The sequence below is a fragment of the Brienomyrus brachyistius genome, chromosome 11, assembly GCF_023856365.1.
Source record: "Brienomyrus brachyistius isolate T26 chromosome 11, BBRACH_0.4, whole genome shotgun sequence".
In the NCBI taxonomy this organism is placed as follows: Eukaryota; Metazoa; Chordata; class Actinopteri; order Osteoglossiformes; family Mormyridae; genus Brienomyrus; species Brienomyrus brachyistius.
Genome location: NC_064543.1, coordinates 8,020,544 through 8,041,162, shown reverse-complemented (window position 1 = coordinate 8,041,162; position 20,619 = coordinate 8,020,544). Strand labels below are relative to the sequence as shown.

Sequence of the window (20,619 nt, the reverse complement as noted above, 5' to 3'; positions counted from 1 at the left end):
TGTACTTTCGGCTCCCACATTAATATCCACGCACTGCCTGTTTTAGCACAGCTCTGGGTGTGCCGTTTTAATCTAAGGAAACAGTTTTAATAAGCGCCGTCTTAAATTAAAGTAATTTGTAGCTGCCGGTTACGTATCAAATTATTCCTGAAGATAGACTGACTTGCCAACACATGTATCTTTTTCAAGCGAAAGTCACGGCAAATCCATATTTTCACCATCGTTATTGATTCCCAGAAAAGACAACGTATAAAATTAGGCATAGTAGTTATTCCACACAGAACTGATAACTCGTCTATATTTTTACAGTCTAGAATGTGAGAAACTTGGAATGAATGTCACTTTCATCTTCATTTGATAACGGGCAGGAAATGGCGCGTACAGCCACCTGTTATTTCAGCCCCGGATTAGGCTGACAAAGGGCTTTCTGCGCAGTGGTCACAGAGTTTGGGCTGGAAACGGCCGCAGCCTGAGAAAATGCCAACTTCGTTTTGGAAAGAAGCTCAGTTGCCCTTTTTATTGGTGGAAATATATGCGGGCGCTACCTATCTGATAAGGGAGTGGAAAAACAAGCATGCTGGAAATAAACGGGGTGGATGCCGGACATTAGACCTGAGTTAATTTAATTTTATTAGGTGAGACTTTTTTGGAGATACAGGGTAGACTGGGTAATTATAAAAATAGTATGCAGTCTCACTGTCTTCATCTGGTGGCTCTTTTCGAAGCTCACCAAGATTTGGCCTCTACTACTGTAGATGCGAAGTATTAACACGCTGTGACAAACTGTTATGTCGCAAGTCTGGCCTGCAACTTCAAAAGCATTCATTCATGCATTTGAAAGCAGCCAGGAGTCCTAATATTAGCAAAACCCATCACAGCAGAGGCAGCGGGACTGAGTGTGACAGTTAAAGGTTTATCTGCCGGTAAAATTGCACAGAGGTGAGGTCGTCTTATGCTGTCTGCAAACACTAGGCAGTACGTGTAAATATAGATTGTGGCCATTAGTGAACTAGGGCTGTCCTGATCTGGACTTTATCTCAGACTATCATTTCCTATATAAATGTATACAAAATATATGCAGATCGGCTCGTTCGTACAAGAAAAGCTATTCTTGTTCCAGAAATTTAATTGAAAAGTGGAAAAGCACCAGTGGAGTGACTGGTATTCTGAACCAAAATGGTCACCACAGCATGCAACGCCCTCTGGTCTGCATGTAGTCAGTCAGGGTTTCGTCCAGAAGCAAGGCAGTAACCCAAGATATACGTACCTCCAGGCTATATCAGAGCTAAATTAACAGAAATCAACAAGATAGTCCTCTTAAAAACATGGAAGGGCTAGCACAGCCTCCAGACTTAAAACCCATTCAGCTGCTTAGCTGATGACCTGGGCAGAAGGCTGAAAGCCAAGCAACCTACAAGTGCAACACATTCATGGGTACTTCTGCAGCAGAGCTGGGAAGAACTTTCTGACAAAAAATGTGATATTCCTCGTATAAAGATTGCTGTGTGTGTCTGGCTTTTAAAGTAGCCACCTTTTGCTGGTGTGAGTCTAAAATTTTAAATACAGTTTGTACGCTAAATTATTTCTTGACTTCTTTTTAAATTGCTATAGTTTATTTGCCCTATGCCTTAATTGCACTTGACATTGATACTTAAAGCCTACATATATTTCCATAAAACTGGAAAAATTGAGGCGCTCGCTCCGTCCGTCCGTCCATCCATCCATCCATCCATCCATCCATCCATCCATCCATCCATCCATCCATCCAGTCACAAAACGAGGCGGTTTGGGCAGGAGAACGAGGCATGGTGCAGGCAGAAATGGTGGATGGCCCACTTGCGGCTCTAAGGACAAACGGGGTTTATTAGCTGAACTAAAAAACAGAAGAAAACACTAACAAAAGAAAGCACCACGAGGGCTCAAAAGTAAACGGGGGTAAACAAGACTAATTAATTACAAATGGGGCGACAGAAGGGATTTGCAGGAGGCCGCATACTCAACACGTTGAGCCATACAGCTGACAGGAAACAGGGAAAATCACAAAGATTGACAGGAGGGACAGGAGGGCCAGCGACACCTGCTGGCCAAACGGGGAAGGGACACAAAAGACTGAAACAACAGGAGCTGACCCTGACACATCCATCCTGTCGAATATTAAACTTGATCATTTTCTAACGACATGGTGATCCTCCAAGCTTGTGTCACTTCAGCACCAACTGCTACAAAAGAAGCTCACAATATATACAGAACTAACCATGCTGTGCGACCCATACTGATATAACAGGGTGACCCCTGGTACCTATATACCTCACTGTAAAGAGGAAAGTCAAACACGACTTGTTAGTCAAAGTGGAAAGAAATCAGACCTGTTTCAGTTAAAAAAGTTACCAGTTAAAAGTTTAAAGTGTTACTACGAGATTAAAGCTTGTGGACAATTATCACAGCCACTATAAAGGGAAAATATTAACCAAACCTTGTCTTGTATGTTGTAAGCGGGTTCTGGCATATCCAAAGTTCATGCCTGAAAGGAACAATTGTCCCCGTATCGGCGAAGATACGGCATGAAGCCGATGCCAATAGTCATAAAAATATCTGACGACTCAAGCGGTTGATCCTGAGATTGTGGTGCTATTTGTGCGTTTATTCTTCATGTGATGCAGATGCCGATTGCCAAGTGGTTTAAATTTACAAACGTCTCAAAATGGAGTTTTTTTTTTTTTTTTTGGGTGGGAGGGTGTCTCTTGAAGCTGTGCTGCTTTTTAAGGCTTTCCTAGTTGGTGTGGAGAGGAGAAGAAATGACCTTCTTAGGGTGTCCACTAAGTACCTTCTTTGTCCCCAGCTGTAGACCTTATTCTTAACTTTCCTCTTCGGCCACAAACAGCTGGACCTGAACAGGAACCGTACCTGTCAAAATGGATACCTTTGCGACATTGACATGAGTGAATGTCTCCCCCCCCCCAATTGTTGCTAAATTGGACTTGTGATTCCATAAATAAACAAATCTATTTTCAAGGAACTGGTGTTTAGGGATGTGGAAAAGTGTGTGTGTGGGGGGGGGGGGCTCAAACAATGGACATCCAATAGGGTTTATCCAACGTAGTACAAGGCACATGATTGGGGTACGTCCTGCACAGTATTCCAGCCCTTATGGGGCACATACTGAGTGCAGGAGGAAACCCACAAAACATGGGAAGAAAGTGCAAATTCCACACATACAGAGCAAGAATGAGATGTGAAGCCCCCCCCCCCCAGCAGTGGAGGTGTAAGGTAAGTGTTCTGCCCGTAAAGCCGCCATGCTGCCGGTAACACTGGTCACTCACTATTCACTTTAAATGCCCATTAATTGTTTTGGCTAAGACTTTGCCCTCTGCTGGCTGTTGGACAAGGGCAGCCCTCCTTTCCCGGGAAAACCTTTTCAGGGAACTCTGCATTGGTGAGGACCCATGCAAAGCAAGCGGTGGTGGGACAGAGCGCAGGAAGGTCACAGCTTACCTTTCACACCTCCAGAAAATGTGCCAGCGCGCAAACTGGCATGTGACACTATGGCAGCGCTGGGCCGCTCAGGGCTGATGGGCTGCAGCAGGTGGAAATCGTAAATACTGCCGGGCAGCCTGCCAGGCCCTAGAGGGACGGCGGCCGCTCCAGCGTTCGCTCTGCCCAGTTTAAAAAATGGATGCAGAGCCTGTCTAGCTGCTAAACTGCCTCACAGTTACTACTAGTGCCCAACCTGGACATTTATTTAGATTGAGTCACGTTTGGGGCGGGGGGTTAATTAGGCAGCCTAAGAAAATGATGTTTAACTGATCTTCATGTTGGTGTAAAACAATGTTGTTATGCCTGCCGAAGAGTGTCAGCTCAGCCATTTCAAACCCTCTGCTAAAATCACCCCAGTGTTTGCAGCAGCCGTCCAGTACACCCATGTAATTTTCTAATTAAATTGATTAAGTGAGCCAGTGGTAAAATTTATTAGACACAGAATGGCTGGGGTGACCCTGTGGTGAGGTTTGGCAACTGAAGTGGTGTTCATCTATCCATCCAACCAGAAATTAGTAACTTTTTGAGGAACAGAAGACGTTCCTACGAGTTTTTGTTGTGTTACTCTTAATTTGCATATGTTCTAATGCTAAATTGTGTTTTCTTGTTCAGAGCAAAAGTGCACTTACCACCCAGATAAATGCACATTTTTGACTGCCTAAGAGTTTTGTACAGTACTGCGTGTGTGTGTGTAGCATGCAGTCGGCATACTATACACACACACACACACACACACACACGCATACATACACACCACATACCATACATTACATTTTGAAGCAAGAGACAACGAACTAAGAAGAATCAATTAAGAAGAAATGAAGATGGGCTGAAAATGGGCTGTAATGGTAAAAATTTGTTGCTGGGAATTTATGTGAAGTTCAAACATTTGTCTGAAGTGCCGGAAGCCTTTCGACGGCTCGTGCTGAGGCTTCGATGTGGTTATTAATTTACACAGCTTGTTTTGGCGTGAATTAAAATACTGGGGAGTTGTAATTCATAGGTATGGGTGTATATGAATTTTATGTTTGATTGAAAAATGAGTCACTGCTGATGTTTATGGTGCGGCTTCCACAGACGGCTCAGCATCCTGTGTTTGTTTCCTAGACGATCTTTTGTAGAGTGAGAACATCCGGAGGATCCTGTTTCACCCGCTGCAGGTGGCCTGCAGTGGCGGCTCCCGCCTAAGGGCACCATTGCCCAAGCAGCCTTTCAAAATGGTGACGCACGTGCCGTGTCCAGAACCAGAATGACGCGCTTTGTCCGGACTGCAGGGACTCGAGAGCACGGTAATTTCAGATGCCTCAGCCGTCACCCGGGGAACAGCCCAGATTAAGAGCCACTCACCGGTAACTTTCCGCAGCAGAGACGCATGGGCCTGCTGTTTTAACCCAAGCAAATTTTGGAAACTTTGCTAATTGTGTATTGTGATGGATTTCTGATTTAAGATCAGAGCCGGTCGCGTCTCGTCAGGTTGCAGGTCCTTCAGCCTGACGTCTCCACTAAGACGCCCTGTTTCTCGTGCCTCTTTTCCCAGGACTATCTGCTTTCAGCCGTGGGAGAGTCGCCCCTGGCTTTAGGTCATGGTGGCTCCAGATCCGGTATTTCACACATTGCTGCTGATTCCCATGTAATCAAGTGAGTGAACTTTCTCACCTGCATTAAGTGGGGGCGGGGGGCGGAGGGGGGGGGGGGGCGGGGGGCGGGGGGGGGGGGGGGAGTTTTGCTTCGTCTTCAGACAGAAGGAAAACGGTATGACCTGCAAAAATCGCGCAGATGTATGGGCTTCCTGCAGAGAAACTCCAGTTCGGCCCCCATAGCTTTTTTAGAGAAGCACCATGTCTAACATTTTGCACTGGGGGGGGGGGCGGTTTACATAACGGTTCATACGTCAGCTGATATGCAATATACTATAAGATATGTATGTGGTGCAATTTATTGGGTCATTCAAAAAGTTTAGACAAATATAAATGCAAATAAAAATATGGCCTATGTAAAGATTATTGTTTACAGGCAAAATTGACAGAGCTGCTTGAAAAATTTTGTAAGTCACTTATTTCGGTCAAGTTGTATGGGGAAAAAAAGCAATAATCTTCCCATGGCGAGGACTGAACTCAAGTGCTGGAACAAATCATGGGTAATGAACTGTAAAACCAGTGTCAGTGCAGTGTCAGTGCAGTGGCACTGCGTAGCTGTGGCTGCACCTCCACGCACTGTGAGCTTAAAGGCAGATCCCCTAAAGGAAGAGCAGGCTGCGTATCACATTTACAACAAACTGTCTGCCATACCGCTCCATATGCGAGTACAGCAAGCCTCCTCTCAGGGAGAAGCTGATGCAATGAAGACGAATGAATGATGATTGGCGTATTTCCTGTTTTTCAGCCTGTTACAATATTCTCCACTAATGTGTGCCTTAGAGAGAAGTGACACATACAGGCTGCATAAAAGGGCGACAGGGTCCCACATACAATTTCCTGTGTACCTCTATACCGTTACATATTACTTTGAGTTTTGGTAACTTTGAAATGAAAAAAAAAAAACAGAAAAAGCCTTTGTATATTTGTTGGGGATTTTATTCATATTTTTTAGAACAAGAGAACCAATAATAAAATACCAACATTTAAAAGCAAAACAAATTTCCATTAACTTCCTACATGCTACCGTGTAACCTAATTTATTCATGCTTGTTTGGAAAAAAATACAAATTGTAATAAAAATATAAAATTAAACGATGACATACAGTTTGCTTCTAATTTCCATGTACCTTTCATTTGTTTTGTCCATGCACACGACTCTAATGCTATATTCTATATTTAAAAAATTAAGACTTAGAGGCACATTTTCAATTCCATTTTCCTCTATAGTAAAAGAATAGAAGTACCTCTAACTAAAAAATAAATAAAAATCAGCGGGATGAAAAAAAATTGCGCATTTAAGCAAAGAAAAATCACAGCTTAAAATTAAGCAAATGATACTTTAAGTTAGATGCTGATGTACTGCATGTTCCACAGAAGATTATGCAAATCAATTTCCTTTGCTTTTCCAACACTCGCATTGAAATTACACATCACAATAAATATCACATGTCCGCTGAAAAATAAATAATGACCTCATCAATTCACTATGGCAAAAGGCGAAATAACACAAAGCAAGCGACATCGGCATGTGTCGGATGCGATGGAGGGTGTGTCTGTAAAGCACTGCTGTGGCTGAGATCTGCCCACGTTCTGCTGTTACCTCGAGGTAGATAACAATTAGAGAAAAGAAAAGAAAAATCAACATTTAACGGCTGCTGATTTCACCACACGTACAATGAGGGGTTTGAATTATAAAATGTGTTTTAGACAATGTTTTTGGGAAGATACATTAATAAATTGTGACGATAAACTTTCAAACAGATGAAAAGGGCAAAAACGTATTGGCTGTGACTCGACCCAGTTCCTTGGAGTGCATTTCCCACCACCCAATGCCCCCCCTCTCCCCCCAGTAGTGTTTCGGCCCCTCCTTCTGCTATATGACTCCACCGTGACTTTCTCACCCCCCCCCCCATACCTCTTCTGTGCTGGTTTTTCGACATCACATCGTGTGCAAATGGCATGCCGGTTTTTTTCCCAAATACAACATGGTCATAAACTCCCTTAAGCCAAATACAACTGGTTGTTGCTCAGTTACATACAAATTATAAAAAGGAGGCATAAAAACCAATAATTCAAGTAAAATATCAGAACTACTATTTTAAAATATTTGGGTCATTAATTTAGATGTTTTAAAATGCTACTATAGGTTTTATGAGCGATTTGAGGGGAACACTTTATGGCTGAGGGCGTCAGGGTCGTCTGTATGGACTTGAGGGGAGAATCAGCAGGGCTGTCAAACCGGGGAACTGCCAAGGAGTCCAGCTGCACGTTAAACACAAGCTCTCCATTTCTGCTCACAAAGCCCTCATCCACCTCCACTGCCACTGGCTCTTGCACCTCCTCCTTCTTACTGAACAGCCTGTCCAAATAGCTTGTGCAGGTGGTCTCCTTCTGCAGCTGCTCATCCTTCCTCACATCCCAGCGAACTTCGTCGATCAAGCAGCTCTCTTCTCCAGTAACATCCGCACGGCTAAAGCTCTCCCAGGGCTGGGGCGTCCGGCCTTCCAGCTGGGCCAGGTTCACCAGGCACTTCTCTTCCTTCTCTTGGCTGATGGACTTAGGCACGGGGCTCTTGGTCTCCATCTGCGAGACGGAGCTGTTCAGTTCATTGAGGAGGCCCACCTCGCTGTTCAGTTCATTGAGGAGGCCCACCTCGCTGTTCAGTTCATTGAGGAGGCCCACCTCGCAGGAATCTGGCTGCAGGCTGAGCTTGATGGTGCTGGCAATGAAGGAGTCAAAGTCAAAGCCTTGGTTCTTCTCCTGCTGCTTGTCCTTCTCAGCAGGATCCTGAGAAGCTTCCTCAAGCGCAATCTGGGCCTTGACCAAGCCGTTTCTCTCGCATTTGGACTTTCCCTTCTTGTCTGCCTTTTCTTTACTCTGTTCCTTCCAGTTGGATAGGTCAATGATGAGCTTGGGCTCGTAGTAATGGTTGACCTCACTGTCACGCCACACCAAGTTATCCAGGTATGAGGGAGAGACAGCTTTGTAGTTGCAGGTGTGTCCACATTCCAGGTCACAGTATTTGTTTTCGTGGTGATCGTCGGCCTGCCAAGAGAACTCTGAGGCAAAGAAGGAATCAAACACTGGGTCTTCCTGAAATTTCTCCCGGTCCCCATCCTGGTACTTGCGCGGGTCAACCTGAACCTCCTCTTCGTCAGTCACTTCTGACATGGCTCGGGGGTCCAGCTGGACATTGTCTGCTTCATGAGTACTATGCAGATGCCAGTCTTGGTCTGAGAACTGACTGTCATGATATCTGAAAAAGATGTTTTTCAAAACGTCAAATACCAGGACCACAAAAGACGACGCTGTTTTTATGCACATACATACATACACACACAAATTATTATTAATAATTTCTTTTAACCTGTCCCAGGTGTTGTACACTTGACTGTGAGTCTCATCCATTAGCAAGATGTCATCCACCTCATCCTCAATATGAAAGGGGTGGTTGGAGATGGGCTCGTCTAGCGGGAAGGAGTAGTCACTCATGTAGGGGTGGGCTAAGGCCTCTTCAGCCGTAAGGCGGTCCATGGGATTGAAAGTCAAGATTTTCCCCAGGAAGTCCAAAGCTAGTAAGATAAATAGTTCTTTTTTTAACTTAGTAGGTTTACCCACGTTGCATAGGTCATACATTCTGCATACAGTACAGGGTTGTGTGATTTGGGCTGCGTAGCACACACACGTGGTAAGCAAAAAATGTCCCGAACCAATATTAAAGGTTGGAATCGGGGCCGCTTCAGGCAATTTGTATTTCACTGGTATCAGCTATGCTACGCTGCAGTAAGCCTGAGACTCTTGGCCTGAAATTACAAACCACTGAGATGTCAGCCGTGCGGAAATTCTTTAAAACGAAGAATAAAACTCGAAGCAGCCCAACAGCTACCCGCAGTGTTTGCGATGCCATTGTTTCATAGGAGGCAGCAACAGGGCCTCGTGGAACGCAACGAATATAATTAGGCACTTGGAGAAACCGCATAAAGCTTATCAAACGAAGAATGCACAGACGCCTACTGTATCTGCATGAATTTTTACATATTTAAGAGACCAACCAAAACTCACCTTCCTTGCTGACCCCAGGAAGCAGCTTGGCCAGCGGGGTCTGAGGCACGGACATGTCCTTGCGGACAAAAACAGGGATGACGCTCTGCAACTCCTGTCGGTCCTCTTCATGGATCACAGGTATGGACTCCAGGATCAGCTGCATCTGCTCCAGCTCGTGGGCACCTGGGTCGACCGGGGTAAGCAAACCAATGACTGGGGAGCACTGAGAAGAGCCAGCTGTCAGTGCACCATCCGTCACAATAAAAACAAATAAATCACTAGGCATGATTCTACATCTCCTCGCCTGTTCTCTGTAGCTTGAACTTGAATTCGCAGGCTGTGTGAAATTCTCTGCTAACCAAAACTAGGAAGGATTCGTGTGTCCGGAAAGCTGCCTGTGTTTCCCTACCTGTGTTTCCCTACCTGTGTTTCCCTACCTGTGTTTCCCTACCTGTGTTTCCCTTTTAAAAGAAGAAAAGCAAAAATAAAAGTTTTGCGTGTTTCTGGGACTTGCTTTCCAAACTGACCTGCAAAGAGCGTCTTTCCCGTCAGCATTTCGGCAAAGATGCAGCCGGCAGCCCACATGTCGATGGCTTTGGTATAGTTGTTTGGGGACAGCAGGAGACGGGGAGATCGGTACCACTTTGTGACCAGTCCTTCAGAGAGATGACCCTGAGGGATGTAAGGAACAAAAGGGGCAAGATCACATGACTGCCTGCCACTTATTATTAATATATGCCACCTCAAATGGCGAATTATAATAATAACAATAAGAATTAGAATAATTAATGGATAACCATGTAGCAGCTATCATGCAGGGAATGCAGTTCTATACATAAATACATGACAATACATAAAAAGACATAAAAATAAGGTGGATAAATTAAAATGAAATAAAATGTAATTTAATTTGAAAAGGAGAGTAAAAACCTAGGTTATATTCGCCTACTAATAACTAAAATAAAAACTGTGCACAGAATCATTAAACATAAGTCAGGTAACACGAATATGACGAAGGGGGTTTTGTCTAATCTGGCTGCACAATATATTGAGGTGACAAAGGGTCAATAGACTCCATGGCAAACGGAGAACCCTCCGCAGCTCTTTGCCATGTTTTGAGGCACCATGAGCTTAGAAGCAACCCAAACGTGTGGAGCCTGTCTCCAGGGCCGCCAGTGTCATGGAAATGATCGTTTCAACACAGAAAAGCAAGCAGACAGATCACCGGCACCAGCCTGCACTCCTGCTGCAATCGGCAAGATAACGCAGAGAAATGCATCCAACCCTCTACGGCGGAAGGTTCCCCGAGTTTGCTGGCTGGACAGGACAAATCCTTCCTGTCTCAGAAGACACTACAGAAAGATTGCCTTTTGGATGTCAGGGAGTGTAGCCTGTGCACGCTGTCTGAAAATCACGATATTCATGAGCGGAGTTGCAGTTCCTAGAGGGCTTTTTCACACCAGAAGCATATTGGCCTGACTATGCGATAACAAAAGGGCTCGCTGGCAGATTAACCAAGGAGCACACTAGAAACAGATTAGAGGTGAAATGGATGAAAGGTATCGAGTGAACTTTCCAGAACGAACCAGGAAGAGGTGAATGATAATAGGTGTGTGTGCAGGAGATACGGGAGATATAACGGAATGTGTCACACATGCAGCCTGCAAAGCCCAACCATCCAGTTGTAGGGGAGCAAGTTGATCAAACCTCATTCTGAGATCCTGACACGCGGAAAGTCCAGGTACCAAACGAAACAGAGGTTTTCATGCTTCTTTTAACAAGAGCTGTGAGACTCAGAGTAGTGGTCTTCCACAGGAGCACGTCCATCAATCAAGCCCAAATTGCATAGATCTTCAATGAGTGGGGTCCCTCCTTCGCCTGGCCCCAAGATGACATGTGACAGAACGTCGTTTCACTGGGGCAACGTGACTCCGAGAAATTCATGCAACTCGAGAAGAACAGATTAACCAAACCTCACAAAGCAGGTCAAGTCGAGAACACTGAAGGAAATTGAACCCTTTACAATTCTCAGAGTGTTGTAGTAAGTATGTGGACGTGCTCCAGAAACACAGAGAATGTGCCGAAACTAAACAAACAAGCTTAAATTGACATAAACTGTATGCTGCATTCACTGCAGGTTTGGCTTCCTGGTCCCAAGATAAAAATAATACTTGTTGACCCAACGTAATCTCATATTGCTTGCGGTAGTCCTATTTGTATGAAGAGTATGAGGGTGCAGGAAGTAACCATGGAAGAAAATTCATGGCACCATTCAAGTAAGCTTCTTTGCATAAGAGGGTGTAATCCTGAACAATGGGAGTGATCTGTGTGTGTCACGAGTTTGGTAAGCAAGGTGTGGAGGCCAATTCATCAAGAAGCTCTGGAGAGGCGGGATACACATTCCTGTCGATGTTTTAAGCATTTTTAAACAATGTTTCAAATTTTTAAGGACACGTGAAGATCAGTCGTCATCATCACGTTTCTATGGCCCACATGCTCTCGACCTCCACACCCACCCCAGCCCTGACATAGAAGATTCTTTTTAATTCTGTGCTCTGAGACTCGTTGTACCTGCTGCTCCAGCCTTCTCTCTATATCTCTCTCGGCCAGAAGCAATAAAGTGAAAGAAATCCACAATCTATTTGCAACAGCAGGAAATGGAGGCTAGCTTTGTGGGGGTGGGAGTGGGGGTGGGGTGGGAGGTGGCTTGGAATGCAGTCAGTCAGTATACTGCACGTGAATTCCCTACATTCTTGAAGCGGAGGTCTTCTGGAGCAGCGGATGAGGTGTTTGAACCCTGCACTGTATGCGAGACAGATCCAGGACCCTTCAAAACAAACCGTCGTTTTTCAAAGGTTTAAAATTTTCCGTTGCACCAGCAGCACGACTGAAAACTGATCTTGCACTCGATGCCCACGGCAAAAGCTCCGCCCTCAACGGGAGCAGCAAACGAGCACCCCTCCCCCCGGGCAGTGGGGCTGTTAAAATCACAGGGCTCTGTGCTGAAATGGGGCTGCCCGGAATGAAAATTATGAAAAGAGAAAGGCGTCTGTGTGTGCAAACTGAGGGGGGAAGAGGGGCTGAAGACTGAGGGGGGGGTCTTCAGCAGACCCTGTGACTGCTGTCACTTCTAGAAACATGGTCAAAAATAAGCCGCAGTAACCACTACGTTAGCCGGTGCACACCTACGCACGAAGCTACGAGGTAAAACATGGTCTACGATGTCATGCATCCAAGGTTGATCCAGCTGCCATGGGCGAGGTTCAGACATGCCACCCGCCGGCTGCCAGGGAAGTGGGCAGGCCTGTCGCTGGGCTCAATGTGGCCAAGGGGCTCCCCTCCTTCCCCACAAACGAAGCCCTTCTGAGGAGAGACCACGGGTGCAGCAGTTGTGCGTGGCCCACTTTCCGGCTGGAAACCTCCTGCGCGGACAGGGCCGACGCGACCCAATGGGAGACGGCTAATTAAAGACGCACGTGAGCACCTCACTGCTATGGTGCAGATGCCCGCAGGCAAACACACAGAGCCGTGAAATTAGACGACAGAAGCAATCCAGTGCAGCCTAGTTTTGGTGGGACAGCTATTTATGTCAAAAAGCAAAAATACCAGTTACAGAAGAAATAAAAATGACCCAGATCACTTATTCCAATTAATGAAATGCAGAAGAGGTGAACCTTAATTAAATATAATATTAAAAACACATTGCTACCATATACAACTCAGCAACTTTTCTGAGTCATTCAAAAGTTGTACATCTCTCTCACGCAATGAGTCTACATCCTCATTGGCTGCCTAAGCATAAGAATCAGAATAAAAAGCCTTTAATGCTACATCAGCAATCCATCCTAGGAGGAAACTTGAATTCTCTTGACAGATCTGTCATAAGGGCTGCGGCTGGTAGGAAGGCCAACACCCGCCGCCAATTCAAGCTTTTGTTTCGCTGCGTTTATTATAACTTCATCACTTGGCAGTTGCACCTCTTGACAGGAACCAAGGGAAGCTGGTTCACCGAAATAAAGCAGAAGCTTTGAGCACACGTACGTAAGCATAATTAAATTACTCTTGGGAGGGGCTGGCCGTTTATCTTTAGCATATGAAAACAAAAACAGACGTTACAATGGAAAGTGATGGTAGCACCTTTTAGAGTCAGTAGAGCTGGTTGTTCATACCTTGTGTGAATAGTGCGGATCCATGATTCGGGCGAGGCCAAAGTCCCCGATCTTCAGGACAAGGTCCTCCGTGTTGACAAAGAGGTTGGCAGGTTTGAGGTCTCTGTGCAGAACATTGGCGGAGTGGATGTACTTGAGGCCCCGCAGCAGCTGGTACATGAAGAGCCGTGCGTGACCCTCAGACAGCAGCCCCTGCTCTAGAAGCTTGCACAGGTCTGTCTCCATATACTCCTGCACAATGTAGACCGAGCTGAGCTCCGTCAGGGAGTTCACGTCCTCGGTCAGCTGCCGGCCACCGGGGCCAAGCGTCTCAAACACCTTCACGATGTTGTCGTGGTCCAAACGCCGGATGATCTTGATCTCCCTCAGGGCGTGCTTCACGCTCTGGGGGTCGGTGAGCACGATCTTCTTGACCGCCACCCGCTTGTCACAGTCATTGTCCACGGCGGAGAAGACCAGGCCACTGCCGCCGTAACCCAAAGGCTTTAGGTCCATGTAACGGGGGCCCAGATCGAAGCCATGGATGTTCATGAGACTTTCAAACTTCTCAGCCATTTCACAGGGGCAGAGTTTAAGCGCTCAACCGGTTATGATCAAATGCCGAAACAACTGGGAAAGGGGCTTGAGTTCTATTTTTATTAAAGAATATTTAAAACCCTATGCAAGACATTTCAGGGGAAAAAATAAAAATAACCACCTATTTTTTCCTTAAACTAATTATAAACAGCCACTGAGGCCGACAGAGTTCTATGTCCTTCAGCTGTGCCCCCAGCAAAGCCTGGTGAATTTCTCTGATATGTAGGTAAGATATTTAGTCATTGCTCAAAAGGTCAAAAAAATAAGGAAAAAAATAATGGAGCATTCCTTTGCGAAGCCTTTACGTTTTTATTAGTGTCTGAAGGAACACAATGGAATGAAGCAGTTGATTTCACAGTGCAGATACATTCAGTGTATGAGTGGTCCTGAGTTGCGTAATACTTCCGTGCCAGCGGGCACAAAAGTTTTATTCAGCTTGGTTTTCTACAGCCCGTTTAAGAGTCAGAAGTCCAGCAGCTAAACGCCAATCCTCCTCTCAGTGATCGGGTGGCTCCAGCTCACCACAGTCACAATCGAAGCTATCCTCCATCTTATGGCGAGGTAACCTGCAGCGCAAAGAAAAGCAGTTGCTTACAATCTGTGACCATGATAGTCCACAAGTACGTGTGTTCTAGTCGTCAAACTTATACATCCTGAAACAAAGATGGGGGAACACTCACAATCATAGAAAACTGTTCACATTCAACATTCCAAAGCCCCGCTAAGAATTCATTCTTAGAAACATTTTTGGGAGGGGTCTATTTGGCAAGTTTAGTTTTGTAAAATTTGTGGGTGTTTCTGAGATCTTTAAACAGGCACTCTCCTACGGGAAACCATAAAACTTATATTTTTAATTCAATAGAGTAAATTAAAACATAGCTAAGTACATGCAGCAGACACACTAAATACTCGAACACCCGCCCCCACAGTCACAGCATCTGACAGGTAGGATCTGCGCCATAATCACATCCAGGAACCAGTTACGCCAATGTTTACTAGGCTTCAGGAAGTGCTTTTAAATTGACAAAAAGAGACAGCACAATAAAGCAGTGGCCATGCATGATGCATTTAAGTAGTAAACAAGTAAACGGTTGCATAACTATATAAAGTCGTTGTAAATGTAAGGGTAAGAGAGGGAAAGAGTCGAGAAGATAATGGCCAGTCTTTTCGCCTGAGAATAACAAAAAATTCCACGCAATATTAACTAGACTATTTTCTGCAATGTATATTGACTATATACCCCACCTGTTTCACCTACCAATCAAAAGTTTTATTAGAGAGTCGAAGCGCATAGAGCTATAAAAAAATATTAAAAATATTTAAGACAGACGGTTAACTATTCACGGAAAGCCAAAGGAGTAAACGTTGTCCTCGTTATGCGTTTTTAAAGACACTTTTTTACATTTAGAGTATAAATGGGGGGGGGGGATTTTACGATTTCGGGGCAAAAAAAAGCAGCGTCAAACAAGCAGAGTCGCTGGAAATCGCTGTTAAGCAGCCCGGACACCGCGCGCTAATTGCGGATAAACGACGCGGCTGCGGGTCGATCGGAGCCCCGAACGCGCCGAAAGGGGGAGCGCGACGCGCGCGAGCGAGCTCCGCCGCACTAGCCAGCCACGTAGCCGGTCGGGCAACCGCGAGCAGATCCAGCTCTTTACCGTATTTCAGTTAAAACACACAGTTCCGTCACCCCAAAGCCACACGTCTGCGGTCGGCTTTCTCCCAAGCTGGGATCGTTTGCGGACTGAAAGGATAACAAAAAGCGGCGTGGTGGTCTATAAAGAAAAAAAGGTGAGCGAAAGGGGATACTGTTATAATTTATAAAGGGCGGTGCACTTAACATATGTCTGTTTCAAATTTGGTCGTACAGCCACTTTATGTGTCCGCATTCATATTTAAGGCGCCAGCCAGAGAAACAAAAGGCTCCGTTGTCTTGGCTACATCACGAATACTAATTGTATTCTAGAGTATTGAGAATAAGGATCCTGTTTAAAAAAAGACCCCGAAACGTGTCCACAACTAAAAAATCATTGTAAATAATACGTGCAATTAATGTGAAACGCCAAAGGCAAGCCCCTAAAGGAGCCGCCGACACAGGAGAAGTGGAACTCACCATTCACGTATCGCGCATTTTGACCGCGGTTTGAGCCGTATTGAGCTCGCTGTACGCTCCGCCGCCTCTGCCCTGCGACTCTGCTGCAATCGCCATTCAGACTATGGAACCTCTATGCGGCCAGCCGAGTGCGTCAGAGCCCAGCCGACACCGGGGCTGCGGAGAGCGAACGCGGCGCTAAATTTAAAAACCGCACCGGCAGCAGTTGAATACAGAACTTGAAACTAAAGACAGATAAAGTAAAGTACAGTCACCAGTACACATACACGATAACAACTGAATTTAATCACAACCCGTAACTGAATAATTACACTACAAAGTTGCACGAATCCTAAATCACGCCAGACTTGCACGACACTAGTTGTATTAACCATTCTAATGTAGACCCCCTGCCAAAGGGCGTATAGGTTTGGTTTCAGCACTGGTATGGACCAAGGGGTGTTCCACGAAGCAGGATATCTCTATTAGCTGGGTTGACCTAAGCTAAGTTAGAAGACACGATCGCCCAGTAAGGGTTTAGGTAAGGAGCATTCCTATTTCACTATCATGACTCCTAGTTAAGCTAACTCCGCTAACAGAGAAACGCTGCTTCGTGGGAACACCCCTCAGATCAGCCCCGAATCCCCCGCCCCCCTAAAACCAAACGGTACTCCCCCAATATCGATAGGGACATGTCCCTACCATCCATACCCAAATCTACGCCTTTGCCCCTGCCCAAAAACCTTAATTTTACGGTATGTATGTATGTATAGTAGGCCTATATATTGAGAATTTACTATAGTATTTCCCAAACACAAAAGACTAGTAGGTGTTAGGGAAAACACAATAAACAAGAGCCCAAGAAGGATGCACAAAGCGTTATGTCTTAAGATGAACAGCACGCATTACATCATTTAGCAATCCACTGCGCATCTAATACGTAAGATTTACCTGTTGAGGTACACAGCTGGACGCTCAGATTTTATTCACAGTACAGCAGTATATATGTTAAGGAACTGAAACGATGACTTTCATATTAAAACGAGCATATGCTCTAATCGTTAAATGCTAAATACAAATAGCAGCTCATATTAACAAATTGGAAAGAAGAGCAGATAGACAATTTGAATGACCTTTTGAAATCTTCCAGTCTCACACAGTCTTCCAGTTTTGTGGCAACCAAATCCCCAAAACACAGATTCTACTCTTTGATTTTTTAATGTAGTCCTCCGCTAAGTACTAAAATATTACTAACGCCACACGAGAATGCATGCTGCTGGTTCGCAGTAACACGATTTAATACAAAGTGATGAAAAAAAATCCAGAGATAAGAAAGCTGTAATTTGTCGTCCATCTGTCATCCAGATTTCGTGTTACTGTTTTAACGGCAGCCTTCTTACAACGAGAGAACTTTTTCTTTACATTTGTTTTCTAATCAAAGCAACAAAAAAAAAAAAACATAAGCACGCGTTTGCTTTCGCAGTCGCTAAGACAAAGTAACATTACTCATTCCGTAAACATGCGCGTGTTTTCCTCTGTCCGTAAACAATGATGTAATGCAAATCGAGAGGACACACCGGGTTCGGCTCGCCCGTTCCCGGGAATCAGGCTTTGCAGCGCACATCGGCACCGGATGACCACGTGAGAACCCATGTGTCCAGAAATGCAGCACAATGCCGCCTCCCGACCACTGGAGCAGATGTGCGCGTACGCGACGGCACACATCGGATGCGAAGCGCCTCAGTATCCCATGACATGCAATAGACTTGCCTTAATGTATCTGCGAAGTATAGTTATAAATCAGAAGCCGCAAAGCACAAAGATGTTGACTGCTTACGTTGACCCCCCCCTCCCATCATTTTTGTGTTGGGTACTAATGTTTTAAAAAGTCCGCTCAAAAACAATGTCTAAGAAAATCCCTGTACCATGTTTTAACGAATTCAGTGGTAAAAGAGGTTTATTTTTCAAGACACACAGGAAATTTCTGTATCACGTTGCTGTGGATCGCCCCCCGATGCAAAGCATAGTCGACATTTAAAAAGTAGGTCAGGAATTTCTAAGTCTTCAGAACTGACATGATTTTAAAACTCGTTTGGGAGAACTTTGAAGCTTTGTTAATAGTAATAATAACCGTGGCAGCCAAACTGTTCATCAGCTTCTGGAAATTATTCCAGGCGATTTAAATCTGCTGATTCTTCGATGTGAAAGGTACTCAGCAAGGAATCTCTCCGTCTGATCGTATCGAATACGACACCCACGTTGTGCAGACAGGGTGTCCGGTTTGCTGTCCTATTAGCAGCTGATGTGCCAGTAGCGAATCAAGTGTCAGGTTTGACTCCTTGCCGTCATTTTTGAAATATGTTTGAACATATACGGAGGAAACGAGCACCATGTTCTCTCAATGGGTGAAAGGTCCGCCACATGTCCAGTGATCTCACACATATAAATAAATGTAGGTTGTACTGGGTCTGCTAGTCACGTGAATTAGACCCCAACTGACTTCCGCAACAGCTGAGCGCCTGAACCAACGAAGACCCACATAACTTTTTCCACGGTGTTTTATTTTTTTTTTGTTTAATTACCCTTTTACTCTTTTGATATATCGTAAATATGAGCAAACATGGAGCGTTTCAAGAGTAATATATCATTTTTGCCGTTTTTAACTGGGTTAAAAAAATTGTAAGTTTTTAGGCTATTGCCATAAAAAATTCAAAAAAGGTTCGAAACACGAAAAATAACAAATATTATTGCATCTGAGAATTGTGAATCTGCCCTGTTTTGAAAGCCACGTGTATGTAGATGTCTGATTTAACCTTAAACCATTTAACAAATTAATATCGATGCAAGTTTTCCCCCCTGGGATTAAATGCATGCCTTTTGCTTTTAGAACAGCGTGTTGATTGACCAATTTCTCAGATAAGGAGAGCATTCACCGGGGCAGGTAGATATTGCTGCAGCCTCATTAATTCTGCTAATTTGTGTTTTTTCATTTCATATTAAGTGAAATGTGCATTTTCAGTGCATTTTTATTCTGTTTAAGGAAGTCATTGTTCTGTTTATGTAATGGAAAACTAATTTAGCCTGAGAAGTTGCATAACAAGATTCATCACAATTAGTCATAGAGTACTCTGGTGGCCTTTCAATGTGACCTTAGTGAAGCCAAAACCGGGCACAACTGAATATCAGGGGAATGTTTCATAACATACAGCTGTCGTAATTCTGTCAGAGAAAACGCTTACGCAGATCGGTGGTGGCACTTGTGTGGTACAACCCACCAGTTTCCTCATGTTCTTGATGTCTCATACTTGCCTGAACATTTAGAACTGGACATGAGCACCCGAGTTCAATTAATCCAGTTCTTATGAACTGCTGGGTTTTGGTAATTATTTGCTCAGATCAATTAGAATATTACTATTTTGTTAAGTTGTATCTATACAAGATTGATGTCTCTCCTCTTGCTTCAAGGAAGATGTCAGAAATACTAATTATTCTAAACTGCCATCTGAAATTTTGTGTTGTTCAGATTCATGCTTGTGTTGATGATGTTAAAACTTCACTGTCACTTTCTAATGAGTTTGAAAAATATATTTAGTTAAAAGCATAATGCATGCCATATTCTGCAAAGCTAAAGAAGCACAGCTCAATCCTATAGTAAAACAAAATATCCTATCCTGATTGCAGCAGAAGCAGTCTGATCATGGACATCATGCAAACAAAGGACTACATAACATAGGGTGGTTTATCTGAAACATTGATATCGTTTCCCGCTAAAATATTTAACGATTACGCTCAAGTGTAAAACACTGGATCTCGATGCGCTGCAGAATCCAGATCAGCAAATTCCTCTACACTTGGCCGGGATAGTTCAGTAAAGGTATCTGTCACTTACCATGCCTGGAATCTTCCTGGAACATCGTGGACAGCATGGCGATTAATAATCCGAACATGACCGGTCAGGGGAGGGGGAGTAAGGTGCCGACATGTGCATATGTGTGTGTGAGAGAGTCGTCTTCATGGGGAAGGCATGCCAAATCTGTGAGAACTGCTTGTGTGCTGGGGGTGTCGTGCACAATGCACAGCTACTTCTGACCCAAAGCCCTACTGGGAATTAATATAGAATGGAGCAGAAGGGGAGGAGATTGCTCCGTCTATGACTTTGACTCGCCCATGACAACCCTCGCCCTATTGCGGGCCACTAGCTGTCTCACCCCTCTGACTCCTCGCTCTCTTTCACTCCCTCTCTCTGTTGCTCACTCCCTCTCTCCCTCCCTCCTTGAGCAATTCTGAGCCAATGATCTGCTTCAGTAGGTGTGGGGAGCAGCATGTTACCTGTTTGTGTTTATTCAGACAGTGGTGTGTGAAGGGGGGGGGGGACTCTTGGTGGACTCATTTTTAGCATCACCTACCATAGAGCACTTGTTCACCTGGCTTTAAAGATACAGATTTATTCATTTTAATTGTATTTTTTTTTTACTTATTTGACTTCAGAGTAGATACAAGTGCTGTATACTGTAATGCAGTTTTAATGTGTTCTTGTGTTCTTTTTCACATATATGCCCAGGAGTCT

General features: G+C 44.6%; 1 protein-coding gene across 3 annotated transcripts; it reads right to left on the bottom strand.

Annotated features, from left to right (window-relative positions):
- Positions 1-6,085: 6,085 nt before the first annotated feature.
- mapk6 (mitogen-activated protein kinase 6) lies at positions 6,086-20,205 on the bottom strand. 3 transcript variants are annotated; one of them, XM_049031136.1, is made up of 6 exons: positions 19,942-20,205; positions 13,385-14,526; positions 9,743-9,887; positions 9,234-9,398; positions 8,539-8,743; positions 6,086-8,427 (listed from the first exon to the last, which is right to left on the bottom strand). In XM_049031136.1, exons 2-6 carry the CDS (start codon positions 13,937-13,939, stop codon positions 7,287-7,289), a joined length of 2,211 nt encoding a protein of 736 aa, XP_048887093.1. In that variant the 5' UTR covers positions 13,940-14,526; positions 19,942-20,205; the 3' UTR covers positions 6,086-7,286. The 3 variants fall into 3 exon arrangements, with proteins under 3 accessions (XP_048887093.1, XP_048887094.1, XP_048887091.1); XM_049031137.1 differs by lacking the exon at positions 19,942-20,205 and adding an exon at positions 17,004-17,485; XM_049031134.1 differs by lacking the exon at positions 19,942-20,205 and adding an exon at positions 16,074-16,646.
- Positions 20,206-20,619: the final 414 nt, after the last annotated feature.